The following is a 20,843-nucleotide window of genomic DNA, read 5'->3' on the forward strand; positions in this document are numbered from 1 at the left end:
CTTAAATTTTTTAATTAATCTCTTCACAGTTGAAGTTAAATCACTATTCTGACCATATTTTGCACGAAAATTGCAAACTGTAACTGCCAAACCTTCATTATTTTTAAAATATCGCTCAACAGTGAAAACGCGTTGTTCTTTTGTGTAGCGCTCCATTTTTAATAACCCTGAACTGTCAGCTGTCACGCTATCTTTTTTTTTCGTTGGCAACATTTTACGGCACAAATGGCGTAAAATTCAAATCTTGCGTGAATTTTGGGACACCCTTTAGAAGCTCAGTGAGTGTGTTGAATATAACAAGAACAGAATGGGTGGCTGAGGTGGCTGTGTCACATGGGACCTGCTGAGGGTAAGTGCTTTTGACTTGGCCTTTCCCCCTGTAGGTGTCACTGGAGAAGGTGCTTGGCATCACAGCCCAGAACAGCAGTGGCCTAACCTGTGACCCCAGCACAGGCCGCGTGGCCTACCTAGCAGGGTGAGTGGATGGGCCTTGGTTTTTCCATCTGTAGAATGCAGATAATGTTCCCTACCTCTGAGGGCTGTGGAGAAGATTCCATCTGTATCTACAACAGTACCTGGCATGTAGTGAGCACTATGAAGGCCTTATTGTGACTGCAGGTGGGAGATGGCAGTGATTATGGGAAAGAGAGGTGATTAAAACTCAAGCCATATCAGACAACCTGGATTTGTGTCCCAGGTCCACCATGTGCCCCTCTCTGAGCCTCTGCTTCTATGGTTATAAAACAGAAATAGTGATACCCTCCTCTTGGATTGTTGAGAGTACTGAAGGACATTGTGCAACTGTATATTGCACAAATACCAATCTAGTCTGACACTGTTCTGGGCACCAAAGGGACCCCCCCCCCTCCCACCCTCATAGGGCAGGGCAGACCCATAGTCATTACTAATGAACATGAATCTGTTAGTCTTGGGGAAGTAAGCAATCCAAGATAAAGGACAGGGGCAGGCTTTTGAATCTGACAGGTATAGATTCACATCCCCACTCTGTCCCAGACCTACTGGATAGCCCTGGACAAAGGACTTCCCCTCTCTGGGCTTCAGTTTCCTCCTCTATAAAATGGGAGAAGATTCCTGACCTTTTCTGGCAGTTGTAAGGATTTAAAGAGATCGTGCACACAAGTCTTTATTAGCCCAGGGCCTGGAAGGATAATTACCACAGAGGAAGTGTTGGTTTCTATTTAAGAATGTTTTAATGATAAATGTGAAGTGCCTTAGAATTCTCAGCATAGACATCTGGAAAGAGGAGGTAAACAGAATCTTCTGCTCAGAGGGAGCCTTTTTTATGTGTGAGCTCTCTTCTGTTGGGGACAGAATATCCCTGGACCCCAATACTCCCCTCAGTTTGGGCACATTTTCTTCTTTCTTCTCAGCTGTGTGGTGGTGATTTTGGACCCCAAGGAGAACAAGCAGCAACACATTTTTAACACTGCCAGGTAGGCTGGGGCCTGGGCGTGGGCAAGAGTGGAACCCTGGAAGTGCTCATGATTAGGTGACTAATTCATTCACTCACCCATCAGTTCAACAACATTAACCAAGTGTCTGCTCTGTGTTAGGTATTATCCCAGGTGCTGGGGTCACAACAGTGAACAAAAGAGATGAGAATCTTTGCTCTCTGTAGAGCTGACAGCTCAGAGAGGGAGACAGACTAAAGCCAATTGGCTAGCAAGCCCGCTGTGACCATTGCTATGGGGAAATGACAAGGGATGTGTTAGGGAAGGTTTATAGGCAGAGAGTAGGGGATAAGCCATATCAGAGAGCTCTGGAAAGGCCTTCCTGAGACTGAGACCTGGAGGAAGTGAGGGGGAAACCCATGTGAAGGTGAGGGAAAAGTATTTCAGGCAGAGGGCAAAGTCTAAGAACCTCGGGTTGTTTGAGGAGCAGCCAAGGATCCACATGCTTGGAATAGAGGTGTGGGTGGGGGGAGGTAAGGCAGGAACAGACAGAAGCCACATCACCTGGGCCTTAGGGAGGGGGTTGGATACTGACTGCAAAGAGAAGCCACTGGAGGGCATTTATTTATAGGTTAAGGATATGCTTTTTACACCCTAACCTTCCAGCACCCTCAGTCTCCTTTCCCTGTTTTACTTTTCTCCACAAAAAGTACTTCTTTCTCAATATGCAACAAAATTTCCTCACTAATGATATTTATTGTCTGCCTCCCTTCCATAGTGTGAGTTCTCTGAGGGCAGAGATTTTCTCTTAGTGAATTTCTATGTCCCTTTCACCTAGAGCAGTATTTAGCACATTGATGGCACTTATTATTTCAGGAATGAATGAATGTGATTTAGAAAGATCGCTCTAACTGCTAGGTTACTGTGGAAGGCCCTTAGCTCTGAGTAGGCCCATGTTGGTGTCCAGGGATCTGCCTTTGGGTTGATTGATCACTGTGCCACCCAACAAATGGCATGGAAAGGGTCCACTCTCAACCACTGATGAGTCTGTCTTAGGAGGAGGTGTGGCCAGAGTAGAGGTTTTCATCCAGCTGCATTTCAGAGTCACCTGACCCCTGGGCCTCACTCCCAGAGAAGGCCTAATCATTGGCCTGGAGTGAAGCATGGGTATTGGGAACTTTAAAACTCTTTAATCCTCACCTGAGGATATTATTTCCATTGATTTTTAGAGAGATTGGAAAGGAGGGAGGGAGGATATGGGGGTGAGGGGGAGAAATGTCAGTGTGAGAGAGACACATCGATTGGTTGCCTCCCACACATGCTCCCACCAGGGCCAGGGATTGAACAGAAACCCAGGTATGCACCCTATACTGGGAATCGAACCCTCCACCTTTGGTGCACAGGTTGATTCTCTAACCACTAATCAACACCAGCCAGGGCTAAAATAATTTTAGACTTAACAAGACTAGTGCAAAGAGTGTGTGTAAACCTTTTACCCATATTCCCCAAATGTTAACATTTTATCACATTTGCTTTATCATTCTCTGTCTATATATATATAAATTTTTCTCTGAATCATTAGAGAGTAAATTGGAAGCATGATGTCCCTGTATCTCTAAATACTTCGGCTTGTATTTCCTGCGCGGGGAGGAATGATGTGGTCCTTTAAAACTGCAATACATTCAACAATATCAGGAAATTAAAATTGATACATTACTACCATCTACTCCTCATTCAGGTTTCACCATTTGTCCCAAGAATGTCCTTTATATGTAGCAAAAGGATTCTGTCCAGAACTATGCATTGCTTATCATTGTCTCTTTAGTCTCCTTCAGTCTGAAGCAGTTCCTCCATCTTTTCTTGACTTTTATGACCTTGACACTTTTGAGGATTACAAGCCAGGTAATTTGTAGAATATGCCAACCTTTGGGTTTGTCTGATGTTTCCTCATACATAAATTCACGTCTACATCTTTGTCAGGAACCCTCAGAAAGAATGCTGTGTTCCTCTCAGTACATTCTATCAGGAAGTTCATGATGTTGATCTCTCTCGTGACTGGTGGTGTTCACTTTGAGCCCTTAATTAAGGTGGTGTCTGCCAGGCTTCTCCATTATGAAGCCTCTCTTTTCCCCTTAGGGCTGCTTCTCTGAAACTTTGCAGATATTACCCTGTTTCTCACCAAACTTTTACTCACTAGTCTTAGCATGGCTTTGACATTTTTAAAAAGCTCCCGAGGGAATTCTGACATGCAGCCAAGACTGAGAACCTCTGGCCTACAGTCCAGGGCTCTGCCCTGTATGGTTAGGTGTCCTTGGGCAGGGGACTTACCTGTGTTGAAGTTCCCTCATCTCAAAACTGACTAATGAGTGTCCTGACTTCTGGAATGTGTGTGAGGAATCAGCGTACTGATGCCCATATAGCATTTGACAGAGGGCTGGGCACAAGGTCAGGACACATGATAGTCAGGAGTACTTGCAGACAATAGAAAACCCACAACGAACATGGTTTAAACACAAGGGCATGTTCTTCCTGCACATAAGTGTGGAGGTGGACACCCAGGGGACTGGTGTCTCTGTGAGCATTAGGGACCCCACTTCTGTCTTTCTGTTCCACCATGCTTATTGTGAGGCTTCTGTTCTTGAAGTCACCACTTGACCCAAGATGGAGTTCTGGCTGTATGTACTTTCTTCAGAAGGGGAACAAGTGGAGAGCAGGACAGAATTCCCTTCGAGAAGCTTTTCTGGAAATTGCAACAGCACCTCTCATTGGCCAGACTAAGTCATGTAGCTGTACCTGTGTAGCTACAAGTGAGTGAGGAAATGTACTCTAGCTGGAGACATTGCCAACCCAATTAAAACTGATATTCTGTGAGTGGGGAAGGAGGGGTGAGTTGCGATTAGGTAGCCAGATTACCTTTGTTGCTGTAGGAACAATGGGAAGCCATCAGAGGGTTGAGTTGATGATAAATGTTCTATAAGATTGTCAGAGACTTACTGAAAGACTTACTTAGTTATCTGCACACCAGTTTACTCATGTGAGGGAGACAACTACTAGACTGTTAAGGAAGAGATGTAAAAACAGCATTAAAAAAAGAGAGAAAAAAACAATGCAGTCTTGGAGCAATGAAACTTGCTACAAAAAAATGTGCAAACTAGTCTGATTATTCAGCCATTGTGCTGGCTATCTTGGAGTATCAGAGAGAAGCATATTGATTGGCAACAGGTTTTCCAGAACATCTTGAGCGATTAGCAGTGGAGCACATGCTGTGGCTGTCTCAGTGTGATTGTCTGCCAGGGTCCTCCCTTCAGCACCACCTCCATAGTTAGGCCAGATCTGTACCATTTCCCGCATCTGAATTTCTCAGGATTAGAGGGCTGCTGGGGTCTTAGGAAGCCCACTGTTGTAGAGGGAGAGGAAGGAAAGTCCCCATTCAGTGTCCACCCCATCTGAGTTTGGAGTTTAAGGGAGAAGGGACCTTTGCTTTTATAGAACCCCATTTCCCTATGCTCCTAGCAGCAGGGAATGCAGGGATGCATCATGTGCTGTGCTGGGCACATAGGCAGCACTGGCTCTGTGGGAGCTGCTGGTGCTCACCTCTCCTAGCCTCTCCAGGCTTAGGAGCGAGGAGTGGGCAATGTGCTGTGAGCTCAGCCAGGCTTGGGTCTGGCTTCCCACCCTTAGTGGAACCAGTGATATCAATCCTTTTCCTTGCCCTCAGGAAGTCTCTGAGCTCTCTGGCCTTCTCCCCTGATGGGAAGTACATAGTGACGGGAGAGGTGAGTTGTGATCATGATTGAGTAGGTGGGGAGGTGTCTTGGGGCCATTCCTTCTGTCTTCACAGGCCTGGGGAGTCCCTGGAATAGCTCGTTCCTGGCCACAAAAGCCTCCTGGCAGATAGGGGAGGTAGCTTTGGGGCATATCCTGGGGCAGTGCCATCTTCAGCCCTGCCAGCCCTTCTAGCCCTGCTTGCTATTGAAGCCAGCAGCAGTTAACAGCTCCACCTTTCCTAGAACGGGCACAGGCCTACTGTGCGAATCTGGGATGTGGATGAGAAGAGTCAGGTGGCAGAGATGTTGGGCCACAAGTACGGCGTGGCCTGTGTGTCCTTCTCCCCAAATATGAAGCACATTGTGTCCATGGGCTATCAGCACGACATGGTACTCAACGTCTGGGACTGGAAGGTGAGCCAACTGGTGGGTGTGTGGGCAGGCAACCAGCTGCTGGAGCATCCTGGGTATCAGGCTTTGGAAGAACTAAATGAGATAACTTGGTAAAGTGCTCATTCATCCAGCAAATATTTATTGAGCACCTGATCCCTGTTTTAGGCACTTATTGAAAGGCATATGACAAGTGCTCAATTAGTGGGAAAATAATTATTTTTATATTGACCAGCTGTGACCTTGATCAAGTGACTTAACTTCTCTGTGGGTCTGTTTCCTTATGGATATTGATCAAGTGACTTAACTTCTCTGTACGTCTTTTTCTTAAAATGGATATTATAGTATACACCTGGTTGAATTGTGAGAATTCAATGAATTGGTATGAATCACTGGACTCTGAAATAGCTGAGGGAGGACTTGGAATCTGCAGAAATGGGTACCAAGTCCTGGTTCTGTTCATAACCTGCTGTGTAACCTTGAGCACATGATATCTTCCCTTTTAGCATGGCAGAGTAGGAGAAGTACCTCCCTTATAGAGCTATTGAGAGGATCCCATGAGTTATCCAGTGAAGTGCTCAGCAGGGCCCAGAATGGGCGCTCCATTGATGGCAGCCATGGTTGCTATCCTTACATCCCAGCTGTGGCTGTCCTCCACACCAGCAGTCGCCATCCGGTGGTCCGCGGACTACTGGTGGTCTGTGAGGTCTGAAAGGTTGGCGACCGCTGCTCTACACAATGTGGGCTGTAGAGCTTGGGCTCAGGGGCAGCTCTGGAACTTACTCTCATGTGGGTACCTTCCCAAGCCTCAGTCTCCTCTGTAGTGGTAATAAGAGTGTCACACAGGTTCTCCCATAAGTTAGCTTATTGGAGGGTCCAAGGAAAACAGACTTGGAGCAGAGGAGAGTGAGGAGACGCAGGGCTGAGGGCAAAGGCTGAAGTCTAATGGGGTGGGTGCTAGCATGAACTTTTCTGTACTGATTCTTCCAGAAAGATATTGTGGTGGCCTCCAACAAGGTATCATGCAGGGTCATCGCCCTCTCTTTCTCAGAGGACAGCAGCTATTTTGTTACTGTTGGTAACCGGCATGTTAGGTTCTGGTTCTTGGAAGTCTCCACTGAAGCAAAGGTGAGTTTTGTCCCTGCCACCTCAGCCAGGCCTGGGGAGTAACTGTCAGGGGCAGAATGGACTCCTGTTTCTTCCTGAGACACAGGGCTGTCTGGCCTCTCAAGCCTGTCTCTGCCTCTGGCCTGCTCTCCAGTGCTGACTGGCAAGCCCTGCTAGGAATCTCCCCACTGCACTCCCTTCCTCACTGGCCCTGGGCCACGCCTTTTTCCGGGGCTGCTGCCTTCCAGCCACTCTGCCTGGAAGTGTGTTCTATGTTTTTCTTTCCTTCTCCTCCTCTTGGAGGAGTTTCTTAGGGTCCTCCTGTGTAGTTGTGTTGTTCCTCTGGTCATGAGAGACCCGTCATGCCGTTGTTAGAGTAGAGGTTATGTGAACAATGTCTCACTGTGCCCTGCTATGCCTCCAGGTGACGGGGACAGTGCCCCTCATAGGGCGCTCAGGCATCCTGGGTGAGCTGCACAACAATGTCTTCTGTGGTGTGGCTTGTGGCCGGGGCCAGATGGCAGGCAACACCTTCTGTGTGTCCTACTCGGGCCTCCTCTGCCAGTTCAACGAGAAGAGGGTGCTGGAGAAGTGGATCAATCTGAAGGTACCCCACCTCTCTGCTATCAATGGGGGAAACATTTTTTCCATGACATGATCTCCTGGGACACTCAGCAGTGTTTCTGCCCGGTGGTTGATCACACCAGCTCTGGGTTTGTTAATCCTCACCCGAGGATATTTTTCCCATTGACTTTTAAAAGAGATTGGGGGAGGTAGGAGGAGCGGGAGAGAACATCAATGTTCTCTGAGATGGAACTTGCAACTCAGGTATGTGCCCTTGACCAGGAATTGAACCCCTGACCCTTCAATCTGTGGACCAACACTCTAACTACGGAGCACACCAGGCAGGGTCCAGCTCTGGGTTTGACCTTATAAGTTCTGCTTGTATTATTCTGGTAAATGACTTGCCCTACCTGAGCCTCAGTTTCCTCATCTGTAAAATGGAAATACTGCTGTATACCTCACAGAGTTGATGAGATAATATAGGTAATGGCATTCAGCACAGTGCTAGTCCCCTGAAACGGCGTCAGGTTACAATTGCTTTACTCACCTTTTGATTCAGTTCTCATTTCTCTTCATTGAGCACTCTTGGCTAGTAGGACAACTGCATTTTTAAATTTTTAAAATAGATTTTTATTGATTTCAGAGAGAGGAAGGAAGAGGGAGAGAAAGATCATTGATGAGAGAGAATTATCAATCAGCTGTCTCCTGCACATCCTGCACCGGGAATCAAGCCCACAACTTGGACATGTACCCTGACCAAGAATCAACTGTGACCTCCTGGTTCATGGATTGACACTCAATTACAGAGCCACATTGGCTGGGCCTGAATTTCTTTAAATATATATGTAAAGTATCATTGACTTAATCATTTTCAGTCAAAAAAGTCTATACCAAAACAACATTTTAAACTAAAAGATGATATATCAGTAAATTGCAGAACCACTTTTCTTTTCGTTTGAATCCTCATCTTAGAACTCATGCAGCTTTTAAGCAAGTCAGAAGCTTTTGACAGATAGATGTGTAGCCCCTGAGTAGTTGTCATAACTGACTCATAAATTAAGTCCCTGTGAATTTGTAGAAACTCCTCTAATCTATTTCCAGAGTTCGGGCATTTCCTGACTGTATCTATATGTCCTGGCAGGATACAGTCCTTCCTGTATACAGTAACTTTTTTCTATGCTGCTTTGAAGTATAATCTCTATGAAGTTGTTTTTAAACAGTAGGAAATAAAATTTAAGCCTAAAACTCAACCCTGTTACTGCAAGTGACCTATCTTTAGTCACAGTCTGCTGAACAGATATTTTCCACCCACAGCTGAGTTCTTCTGTAGGTAGCAATGATAACTCTATCCCAGTCTACCTGCTGGCACATTTCCTTCAATAGTGATCTTACGCTATATCCTGATTTCAAAAATCGTAAAATTTACTAAGATGGGCTTCTTAAACCCAGGAAACTATAAGGCTTCCCTGGAGGCCCAAGTTCTGTCAGTCCCCATGTCCCTGAAATGGGCCACACAAAGCACAAAGTTCACTTGGGTCCCCTTTTCCCCCACAGGTCTCCCTGTCTTCCTGCCTCTGTGTCAGCCAGGAGCTCATCTTCTGCGGTTGTACAGATGGGATAGTTCGCATTTTCCAGGCCCACAACCTACATTACCTCGCCAACCTGCCCAAGCCACACTACCTTGGGGTGGATGTGGCCCAGGGCCTGGAGCCCAGGTACTACCTGAGGGAAGGTAAAGGGGCCCACCCAGAGTCTGTCTATTGGTATACATGCATACTTTTAGATCCATCTCCATACTAGCCAGCCCTAGGCAGGAAGCAGGATACAGCTATAATGAGGCAGCAAAATCTCTGCCACTGTGAAGTCTTCAGTCTAGTGAGAGAGCTTGATGGTAAACAAATAAGATCATTTCAGATAGTCATAAGTGCTTTGGTGAAATAAAATAGGGACTCATATTTGGGTGGCCAGGGTAAGCTTCTAGTGAGAAGGAGCCAGCTGTGTGGAGAACTGGGTCCTGACAGCAGGTGGAAAGGCCTTAAGGGAATAGCACACTGGGCCTGGTGTGTTGCAGGAATACTGAGCGGCTGTGTGGTTGGAGCCCAGTGTGCCCAGGGGAGGAGAATAATAGGAGATAGGTCTGAGAATGGATGGAGGCTGGTAGAAGGAGCTTATAGTCTATTCTGAGGTCCATGGGCAGCTACTAGGGATTTCAGGTATTAGCATTATGTGATCAGGCCTGGAGCATTAGATCACTCTGGCTGCCATGTGAAGAATAGGTGGAAAAGCTGAGCTATGACATATTTTCCCTTTGTTGTAAGTCATTTTGTGGGGGCAGAGGAGCTACCTAACCAGAAGTGCTGGGTACTTGGGGTGACCTCTCTGTAGATTACTGGACACTGCCTCTGGAGTGCCTTTTCTAATAGCCTTGAGGGGGCTATTGGGTATCTCAAAGGAAAGAGGGTGGGTCAGCAACTCACAGTGGTGTGTTGTAGCAGCCAGGCTGCCCAGCTCTGCCAGCTTCTGCTTTGTGCTGTGTGGCCTCAGGTAGGTCACTGTATCAACTTGTGCTTCAGTTTCTTTATCTATAAAATATAGTACCTACCTATCATGGAGGTTGTGGGGATTCAGTGCAGCTAAAGCTTTTGGAACACAGCAGGTGCTCAATAAACTGTAGGGAGGCCCCAGATCAGGGGACAACAACTCTGCTCCCTGCACAGAGATGTTTGGTCATGTGTTGGTGGAGCCCATGAGAGAGAAGGCCTGAGGCATGTGCCCGTTATCCTTCCATGAGAGAGGACAGAGCTTAGGTTGGGTGAAATGAGTGGAGAATAATGTTAACAGGGGTTGAAATTCAAATGTTCTCAAGGGCCAAGTGGAAGCTTTCACTTTACAACCTCTGTGTTAGAAACAGAGCAGAGGAAGAGAGAGGATGGAGAAGTGGAGTTGGAGTGGGAAAAATGGACCACCGTGGCATTGACATGAAATAACTCAAGTGTCACCGTGTCACCACAGGCAGCTGTCACTACCCACAGTGACACTGATGGTGATTGATGACCCATGTTGCTTTGTTAGCTTCCTCTTCTGCAGGAAGGCAGAAGCAGTCTATCCGGATACGGTGGCACTGACCTTTGACCCCATCCACCATTGGCTATCCTGTGTGTATAAGGACCACAGCATCTATATCTGGGATGTCAAAGATATCAACGAAGTAGGCAAGGTGTGGTCGGAGCTCTTCCACAGCTCCTACGTCTGGAATGTGGAGGTGAGTCCCTTTCCCCTCCCCAGCCTTTGTTCAGCCCCCATTTGAAGAAAGCTTCTGCAGAGTTTGGTGATCCCATTTAGCCATTCCTTCAAAGGATGCCTTATTCCTTCAAGTGGACTCCAGCAATGTGCCAGGTACTGTTCTTGGTGCTGGGGACACAACTAGGAAGGAAACGGACAAAAGTCATGCCCTCATGGAGCTCACATTTGAGTGGGAAAGTAAACCCATAAACATCAGTATAAGACATGCCAAGTAGCAGTACCTCTCAGAAGAAAACTGAAGCAGAGTAGGTGAAAAGGAGATCAAGGCTACTTGCTATTCTAGAGAGGAGAGTGGTCAAGGAAGGCTCTTTGAGGACTTGACTTTGAAGCAGAGAACTGCAGGAAGTGAGGGGATGAGAGGCATGTGACCACTTGGGAGAACAACAAGAGCAAAGGTCCTGTAGCAGTAGCCTGTGTACCTCAGAGAGCCTTCTGTGGAAGCTGTTTGTGTCATTTAGTGCTTTTTTATTTGTGTTGAAGATGTTTTTATTTTCTAAGAATAAATCTGTGGAGATGTTTTCATTCTCTAAAGCTGTTCTAAGTACTCCTTGCAAATTAGATAACTGATGGAGAAAGAATTGTATTCTACTTTTTTTCCCTCCTGAAAATATCCTACTACTAGGAATGTCTGTCCTAGAGAACTTGTGTTTTCAGTGGCCTAATTCAGAATTGGAAAAAATAACCTTTGGAATAAGTATTGATTTAGCCTATTGACTGTTTGAATTCTTTTGCTTTCCTGGATCTGATGCTTCTATTACTAGCACTTTTCTCACTTAACAAGAAAGTTTTTAAATAACGTTAAAATTTTATATGTAAACTAGAGGCCCGGTGCACGAAATTCATGGGGGGGGCGGGCGGGAGTCCCCTCAGCCCAGCCTGCACCCTCTCCAATCCAGGATCCCTCTCACAATCCTGGACTGCTGGCTCCTAATCGCTTGCCTGCCTGTCTGGTCGCCCCTAACTGCCCCCCGCTACCAGCCAGGTCGCCCCCAACTGCCCCCTCCCTGCCGACCTGGTCGCTCCTAACTGTCCCCCCCTGCCAGCCTGGTCACCCCTTACTGCCCTCCCTGCTGGCCTGGTTGCCCCCAACTGCCCCCCTTTGCCGGCCTGGTTGCCCCTACCTCCCCCCCCCCCCTTCCCTTGCTGGCCTGGTCGCCCCTCATGGCTCCCCCGTTGACCTGGTCGCCCCACACAGCCTGCTGTTCAGTCGTTTGGTCGTCCCTCATTAACCCCCTGCCAGCCTGGTTGTAGGCAGCCATCTTATGAGGGTGTGAGGGTTAGTTTGTATATTACCTCTTTATTATATAGGATAAGATATGTTCTCCTTGAAAAAAAGTTGTAATATTAAAGGTAAAACTAAAGTCTTTTTGATCACTTCCCCACTGCCAGTACTACTCTCTCTCACCCATATTATCAGGTTTTTTTTTATGTTTTTTCAGTTCATTTTCTTTATCTACCTGTTACTTATTTATTATATTTATATATAAATATAAATTTTATTTATTGATTGATTGTATAATTCTGTATGTAATTAAAATATAAATCTTATTCTTATATTTTTATATGTTTATATTTATCTCCTCAACAACAATATCTGTAGATAGATCTTCTTAGGACCTTTTTATTAATTCTGGAAAATTCTCAGCCAGTACAGGTTTAAGAATTGCCTCTATCACATTCTCTCTCTTCTTCTATAAATCTTATGTACTATTTCTATTTATCCTTTATTTTTACTTTTAAAAATTATATTTATTTTTTATACTCATTACCTTAAAAATTTTATTTATTTATTTATTGATTCTAGAGAGAGGAAGGAAGAGAGAGAGATAGAAACACTGATTTGTTCCACTTATTTATGCATTCATTGGTTGCTTCTTGTTTGAACCCTGACCAGGGATTGAACTCACAACTTTGCCATATAGGGACAATGCTCTAACCAACTGAGCTATCTAGCCAAGGTCTTATCCATCCTTTCGTTTCCTTTCCTTCCCTTTCCTTTCTTTCCTTCCTTTTCTTTCTTTCCTTTCTTCTCACCCGAGGATATTTTTCCATTGATTTTTAGGGAGAGTAGAGGAGAAAGGGAAAGACACAGAGAAACATCAATGTAAGAGAAATACATTGATTAGTTGCCTCCTGCACAAGCCCTGACCAGGGCCCTGGCTGGAGAGGAGCCTGCATCCAATGTATGTGCCCTTGACCGGAATTAAACCCAGGACCCTTTGGTCACAGGTCGATGTTCTATCCACTAAGCCAAACCACCTAGGGCAGTGGTCGGCAAACTACCACATGCGGGCGCGCATGTACAGTGCGATTGAAACTTTGTGGCCCGTGCGCAGAAGTCGGTATTTTGTGGAAGAGCCGCACTCAAGGGGCCAAAGAGCCGCATGTGGCTCGCGAGCCTTAGTTTGCCGACCACTGATCTAGGGCACCCTTTATTTTTAAAGATAAAACAGAGATCTTAAAAAAACCACACAGCCCAGGCTGGGTGGCTCAGTTGGTTGGAGCATCATCCTGTACACCAGAAGGTTGTGGATTTGATTCCTAGGTTGCGGGTTCTGTTCTCAGTTGGGGCGCATATGGGAGGCAACTAACTGATGTCTCTCTCTCTCCCTTCCTGTCTCTAAAAATCAATTAAAACATCCTCAAGTGAGAATTAACCCCCCGCCCCCCCCCCCCACACACACACATATATAAATAAAAGTACAATTCATTGACTGTCGTTAGCAGCTGTTGATGTTCAATGCCAGATCCATTTATTCATTGGGAATTGCAATATGGTAATATTCTAATTCTATCATTTCTTTTTATATATGTATACTAGTCCCCCCACCCCTGCCCCCGGTGCACAGATTTGTGCACATTGAAAGGAAATTAAAAGGTGGTCGGCATGGCGGGACTGGGTGAGAAGAGCTGGACACCCTGGAACCAACCTCCCATGGTCCCTCCACAGCCGGCCATACCTGGGGCGGTGCAGCAGCTTGAAGGTCGTCTGTGGAGTGAACAGGGTCCCTCCAGCAGGTGGAGTCCCTCAGCCTGGCCTGTGAGGATCGGGCCGAAACAAGCTCTCCGACATCCCCTGAGGGCTCCCGGATTGCGAGAGGGTGGTTCTTGGGTGGGTTCCCTCCTCTCTGGCTCTGGGTGCATCACCCAAGAATCATAACTACCAAGTCACGACAGCTCGGCAGCTCCTGTGTTGAGTGTCTGCCCCCTGGTGGTCAGTGCATGTCATAGCTACCGGTTGGAGCATCTGCCCCCTGGTGGTCATTGCGCATCATAGCTACCAGTCAGATGGTTGCTTAGGCTTTTATATATATAGATATGTTTTTATTGATTTCAGAGAGAGGAAAGGAGAGGGAGCAAGAGATAGAAACATTAATGATGAGAGAGGCCCCACTGGCGTGGCTCAGTGGTTGAGTGTTGACCCATGAACCAGGAGGTCATGGTTCAGTTCCCAGTCAGGGCACATGCCCAGGTTGCAGGCTCAATCCCGTGTGGGGGCATGCAGGAGATAGCATAGATGTTTCTATCTCTCACTCCCTCTCTCTTCCTCTCTGAAATCAATAAAAATACATATATTTTTTAAATGATGAGAGAGAATCATTGATTGGCTGACTCCTACAGGCCCCCTACTGGAAATCGAGTCCGCAACCCAGGCATGTAACCTGATTGGGAATCGAACTGTGACCTGGTTCATAGTTCAGTGCCCAACCACTGAGCCACACCAGCCAGGCTATCATTTATTTATTTATTTATCCTCACCCGAGGATATTTTTCCATTGATTTTTCTATTATAATCACCAGTTTATTCTGTTCATCAGATTATTTATTCACTTGATTTTTAGATTCAGTTATTGATAGATGCGTATTTGTTGTTCATAATTTGTATCTTTACCTTTTTCTTCTTCTTCCTCTTCTTAAAGGATACCTTTCAGCATTTCATATAATACTGGTTTGGTGGTGATGAACTCCTTTAGCTTTTCCTTATCTCTGAAGCTCTTTATCTGACCTTCAATTCTGAATGATAGCTTTGCTGGATAAAGTAATCTTGGTTGTAGGTTCTTGCTATTCATCACTTTGAATATTTCTTGCCACTCCCTTCTGGCCTGCAAAGTTTCTGTTGAGAAATCAGCTGACAGTCGTATGGGTATTCCCTTGTAGGTAAGTGACTTTCTTTCTCTTGCTGCTTTTAAGATTCTCTCTTTGTCTTTTGCTCTTGGCATTTTAATTATGATGTGTCTTGGTGTGGTCCTCTTTGGATTCCTTTTGTTTGGGGTTCTCTGCACTTCCTGGACTTGTCTATTTCTTTTACCATGTAGGGGAAGTTTTCTGTCATTATTTCTTCAAATAGGTTTTCAATATCTTGTTCTCTGTCTTCTTCTGGCACCCCTATAATTCGGATGTTGGTATGCTTGAAGCTGTTCCAGAGGCTCCTTACACTATCTTCGTATTTTTGGATTCTTTTTTCATTTTGCTCTTCTAGTTGGGTGTTTTTTGCTTCTTCGTATTTCAAACCTTTGACTTGATTCTTGCGATCCTCTAGTCTGCTGTTGGAACTCTGCATAATATCCTTTATTTCAGTCCGTGTATGCTTAATTTCTAGTTGGCCCTTTTTCATAACCTCGAGGGTCTCACTAGATTTATTGGCAGTCTCACCAGACTTTTTGAGGGTCTTACTAAATTTATCGGCGGTTTCTAGAAAGTTCTTGAAAAACCTTAAAAGTGTGGTGTTGAACTCTATATCCAGTATTTTGCTTTCCTCTATTTCTGTCATTTGTGTCCTGTTTCTTTGTCTCCACATTTTTTATGCTTCCCTGTGTTGATAGAGTGGCTTTCTGTGCTAGGTGTCCTATAGGGCCCAGTGGCTCAGCCTCCCCAGTTACCTGAGGTGGACACTCTTGGTGCACCCCTTTGTGGGCTTTGTGCACAGTCTTGTTGTAGTTAAGCCTTGATTGTTGTAGGTATCACTGGGAGGAATTGATCTCCAGGCCAGTTGGCTGTGAGAATCAGCTGTGTCTACGGTGGGAGAACTTCTGTGCTGAAGACACCCTTCTGGGGCAAGACTTGCTTCAGTGGGGCTTTGGTGCTCACTGAGTCTGCCCCCTGAGTGTGTCCCTTATGGATCTGAGGAGTTGTAATCTGGCTCTTGGATCTAAGGAGGTGCTAATTTAGCCTCTGCCTGAGGCTACGCAGCAGGAGCTACGAAGAGATCTGCAGATTCCCCTTCCTTGTTTGGGGTTTGGAGGTGCCCAGATGAGGCCCAGCTGTGAAGCAATGCAAGCTGCTGTGGGGCCTTGGGCCTTCTCTTGGAAGTTCTGGGTCTGTCTGGCCCAGCTGCAGTTTGTTAGGTAATTTTCAGATTGCAAAGGGCCAGGCCTTTCATATGCAAAAGCCTCTGCACACAGCTTGGGTGGGGCGGGGTCTCAGGGGATCAACAGGGCGGAGCAAGCAGCTATGGCTGGTCCTCAGCCCTGCCCTAAGAGGCCCCGTGTCTCAGTGTCCCGGTATTTGGTGCAAGCACCTCTGAGAGGAAGCCACCCTCGAGTTCCGAGGGTTGCCCGCTGCCAGACAGTCCAGTTTCTCCCCGTATGAGTCTGGGTCCCCAGAGACTTCCCGGAACAGGAGTTCAGAGCAGTCGGGGTCTTGAGACTCCCTCCCGATTCAAAAAGACAGCCACGTCCTCAGTTGCCAGCCCTTGCCGCATGCGCCTCCATACCTCTGCACTTTATTCCGCACCTCCTCTGAGTCTCAGTGCTTTTCTCTTTCCTTCTAGTTGTAGAATTTCCACTCAGCCAGCCTTCCTGTGGTTCTGGATGATGTCCGTTTTGTCTTTTTCTTTCCATTGATTTTTAAAGAGAGGAAAAGAGCAGGAGAGAAGATGGAGAAACATCGATGTGAGAGGCACATCAATTAGTTGCCTCCCGCATGTGCTCTGACCAGGGTTGGGGCCAGGGATCAAGCTGCAACCAGTACATGCCCTTGACTGAAATCGAACCTGGGACCCTTCAGTCCGCAGGCTGACGCTCTATCCACTGAGCAAAACCAGCTAGGGCATGTCATTTCTTTTTATTAGTTGAATTACTTATGTGAAGAGACACTTCCCCTCATCTACCATTTGGTCACCCAGTGGTACACTTCATATAGGAAAAGCAAGATAAATGCTTGATTTTTTTTCCCTTTATTTATCAGTTTTTGAGATAATGAATTGGTTCCCTATCCTCTAAAGGTAACTAGTTGTTGTTGTTTTTTAATATCATTATAAATGCATATGTTTAAATATATTAAATACATTTTGTTCATTGCAATTATTAACATTATTGAAGCTCAAATTGTCCTATGCCAGTGGGAGCCTTTTCATCTTAGCTCCTGAGTCCTCTGGACATGACCCTAATAGTCATTGATAAATACCTTGCTATGACCAGATGTTCCAGCCTCATCTTGTACATTTCCTGTCCCAGGCCTGGAATCAGCCATTTATTTTCGTTGTTTTTAATCCTCACCCGAGGATATTTTTTCCACTGATTTTTTTTTTTAGAGAGAGTGGAAGGGAGGGAGAGAGAGGGAGGGAGAGAGAAATGTATCGATGTGAGAGGGACAGATTGATTGGTTGCCTTCCACATGTGCCCCAACTGGGGCCAGGGATCAAAACTACAATCCAGGTATGTGTCCTTGCCTGGGAATTGAACCTGAGACTCTTTGATGCACAGGCCAATACACTGAGCCACAGTGGCCAGGGCCAGCCATTTTTTGAAGAAGCCCTTAGCTTTTGTTTGTGTGTGTGTTTTCAGTTCAAAGTGGTATTTTAGAATCACAGTCAGGGTGCTGGCTATGCTCATAGCTATTGGATTGATCCTTCCAGAATTCTTGTTATCAAAGACATAGGTGATGATGGAATTATAATATCCCCAGTTAATCATTTACTTATTCTTGCCTTATATATAAAACAGTCTAAGAATGACAATTATTCCCTTTTGAAAACAGTTAAAACATTTTATTTTATTTTTTGCATTCATTCTCTCTATTCTCCCCAATTTTTAAAATAATCATACTGGCCCTGGCCGGGTTGGCTCAGTGCTTAGAGTATTGGCCCTCGGACCGAAGGTTCATGGTCATGGGTTTGATTCCCTGTGAATGAAATCTGAAAATCTGGAAGAGATTCCTCAGGTGAGGATTAAAATCATAAATAAACTAGGGGCCCAGTGCACTAAATTCGTGCACTGGGTGGGGGGTGAGGGGGAGAGTGTCCCTCAGCCCAGCCTGCCCCCTCTCACATACTGGGAGCCCTCAGGCGTTGACCCCCATCACCCTCCGATCGCCTGATCGGCCCCTTGCCCAGGCCTGACGCCTCCGCCAGAAGTGTCAGGCTTGGACAGGGGACCCCCATCTCCCCCCGATCACTGGCTCTGGCCCCCGCCCAGGCCTGAGGCCTCTGGCCCAGGAATCATGCCTGGGCAGGGGACCCCCATCTCCCTCTGATCGCTTGCTCCACCCCCCGCCCAAGCCTGACGCCTCTGACCCAGGCTTCAGGCCTGGGCAAGGGGACCATCATATCCCCCCAGTCCCCGGCTCCGCCCCCCACCCAGGCCTGATGCCTCAGCCAGAGGAGTTGACCCTCATCACCCTCAGATCACCAATCACCGGATCGGCCTCTTGACCAGGCCTGAGGCCTCCGGCAGAGGCGTCAGGCCTGGGCAGGGGACCCCCAGCTCCCCGCGGTTGCAGGCTCCACCCCTGCCCAGGCCTAACGCCTCTGGCCTAGGCGTCTGGCCCGGGCAGTGGGGACCTGCAGTGGCAGTGGGGAGCGCCGCGATCGTGGGCTTCGCTTTAGGCCCAGGCAAGGGACCCCTAGCTCCTGGGACTGCCAGCTTCGACCGTGCCCAGCTCCCATAGCTGGCTCCACCCCTACTTCCTGCTATCACTGGCCAGGGTGGCAAAGGCGCCTGATTCTCCGATCATGGCTGGGGGCAGGGCAAAGGCTGCCCCAGGGCCGCCTTTGCCCTGCCCCCCAGCTCTTAGCTCCCCCCTGGGTTTCCGATCACTGTCAGTGGCAGGGGGCTTCTTCCTGCTTTCCCTTTCGCCTCCCTGCATTGTGCCTACATATGCAAATTAGCCGCCATCTTGTTGGCAGTTAACTGCCAATCTTAGTTGGCAGTTAATTTGCATATAGCCCTGATTAGCCCATGAAAACGGTATCGCCGTACGCCAATTACCATTTTTCTCTTTTATTAGTGTAGATAAATTAATCATAATCATACTGTAAATGATCTGGTCATGTAGCTATTATATACTAGAGCAGTGATGGCGAACCTTTTGAGCTCGGTGTGTCAGCATTTTGAAAAACCCTATCTTAACTCTGGTGCCGTGTCACATATAGAAATTTTTTGATATTTGCAACCATAGTAAAACAAAGATTTATATTTTTGATATTTATTTTATGTATTTAAATGCCATTTAACAAAGAAAAATCAACCAAAAAAATGAGTTCACGTGTCACCTCTGACACACGTGTCATAGGTTCGCCATCACTGTACTAGAGTCTATCCCTTTTGACCTGATTTATTTGGGGGATTTTAAGGGTACATATATATTGTAAAATACACGTAACACAAAATTTATCATTTAAATCATTATAACATGTACAATTCAGTGGCATTTAGTATATTCACAGTGTTCTGCAACAGCTACTACTGTCTAGTTCTGAAACATTTTCATCGTCCCAAAAGGAAACTGTCTGTAATCATTAAACAATCACTGCCTATTACCCCAATAACAACTAATCTGCTTTCTGTCAGTATGGATTTGCCTTTTCTGAATATTTCATATAAATGGAATCATGGAATATGTGGACTTTGTGTCTGATTTCCTTCATTTAAGCATAATGTTTCCTTTTTTTGAAAAAAACTTTATTGTTGAAAGTATTACATATGTTCCCTCCGCCCTTTGACTTCTTATAGCCTACTCCCACCCCCTGTCCCAGGCCTACACCTCCCTATTGTCAGTGTCCATGGGTTATGCATATACACATACAAGTTCTTTGGTTGATTTCTTCCCCCCCCCCCCCCCCACCCCTCGACCTCCTGCCTTCCATCTGAGAGTCAATAGTTTGTTCTATGTCTGTGGATCTATTTTGTTCAACAGTTTATTTTGTTCATTAGATTCCACATATGAGTGGGATCATGTGATACTTTTCTTTCTCTGACTGGCTTATTTCTTTTAGCATAATACTCTCTGGTCCCTCCATGCTGTCTCAACGGGTAAGAGATCCTTCCTTCCTTTTTACTGCAGCATAGTATTCCATGATGTAAATGTACCACAGCTTTTTTATCCACTTGTCTACTGATGGGCACTTGGGCTGTTTCCAAATCTTAGCTATTGTAAATTGTGCTGCTCTGAACCTAGGGGTGCATATATTCTTTCTGATTGGTGTTTCGGGTTTCTTAGGATATATTCCTAGAAGTGGGATCACTGGGTCAAATGGCAGTTCCATATTTAATTATTTGAGGTAACTCCATACTGTTTTTCCATAATGACTGCACCAGATTGCATTCCCACCAGCAGTGTACTAGAGTTCCCTTTTCTCCACATCCTCGCCAGCACTTGTCATTTGCTGTTGGTAGCCATTCTTATAGGTCAAAGGTGATACCTCAGTGTGATTTTAATTGCCTCTCTCTGATGATCAGTGACTTTGAGCATTTTTTCATGTGTCTCTTGGCCATCTGTATGTCCATTTTGGAGATGTATCTGTTTAGGTCCTTTGCCCAATTTTTAAAAAAGATATCTTTATTGTTGAAAATATTACATATGTCTCCTTTTTTCATCCATTGACCCCTCTAGCCCGACCCCAGGCCTGCACCTCCCTATTGTCTGTGTCCATGAGTTATGTATACTGTTTTCCATAATGGCTATACCAATCTGCATTCTGGTACTAGGGTTCCCTTTTCTCCACATCTTGGCCAGCACTTGTTTATTAATTTGTTGATGATAGGTATTCTGACAGGTGTGAAGTGATACCTAATATTTCTTTTAATTTGCATCTCTCTGATGATCACTGACTTCGAGTATTTTTTCATATGTCTACTTTGGAGAAGTGTCTACTTAGGTCCTTTGCCCATTTTTTAGTTGGGTTGTTTGTCTTCCTTTTGTTAGGTTGTATGAGTTCCTTACATATTTTGGATATTAACCCTTTATCAGATGTATCATTGACAAATATGTTCTCCCATACTGGGCTACCTTTTCATTTTGTTGATGGTTTCGTTTGCCGTGTAGAAGCTTTTTATATTGCTGTAGTGCTATTTGTTTATTT

General features: G+C 45.9%; 1 protein-coding gene across 1 annotated transcript in view; it reads left to right on the forward strand.

Moving 5' to 3' along the window:
• WDR62 (WD repeat domain 62) overlaps positions 1-20,843 on the forward strand; it is a gene marked incomplete at its 5' end in the record, with an annotated part of 52,136 nt that overhangs the window by 2,928 nt on the left and 28,365 nt on the right. Inside the window, 8 exons of the mRNA XM_081108381.1 lie at positions 384-475; positions 1,392-1,454; positions 5,131-5,188; positions 5,423-5,593; positions 6,560-6,697; positions 7,101-7,283; positions 8,795-8,955; positions 10,313-10,502. Coding sequence (XP_080964507.1) covers positions 384-475; positions 1,392-1,454; positions 5,131-5,188; positions 5,423-5,593; positions 6,560-6,697; positions 7,101-7,283; positions 8,795-8,955; positions 10,313-10,502 — 1,056 coding nt within the window. The remainder of the gene's footprint in view (positions 1-383; positions 476-1,391; positions 1,455-5,130; positions 5,189-5,422; positions 5,594-6,559; positions 6,698-7,100; positions 7,284-8,794; positions 8,956-10,312; positions 10,503-20,843) is intronic.

The sequence above is a fragment of the Myotis nattereri genome (genome assembly GCF_964212035.1).
Source record: "Myotis nattereri genome assembly, chromosome: 15".
Lineage (NCBI taxonomy): Eukaryota > Metazoa > Chordata > Mammalia > Chiroptera > Vespertilionidae > Myotis > Myotis nattereri.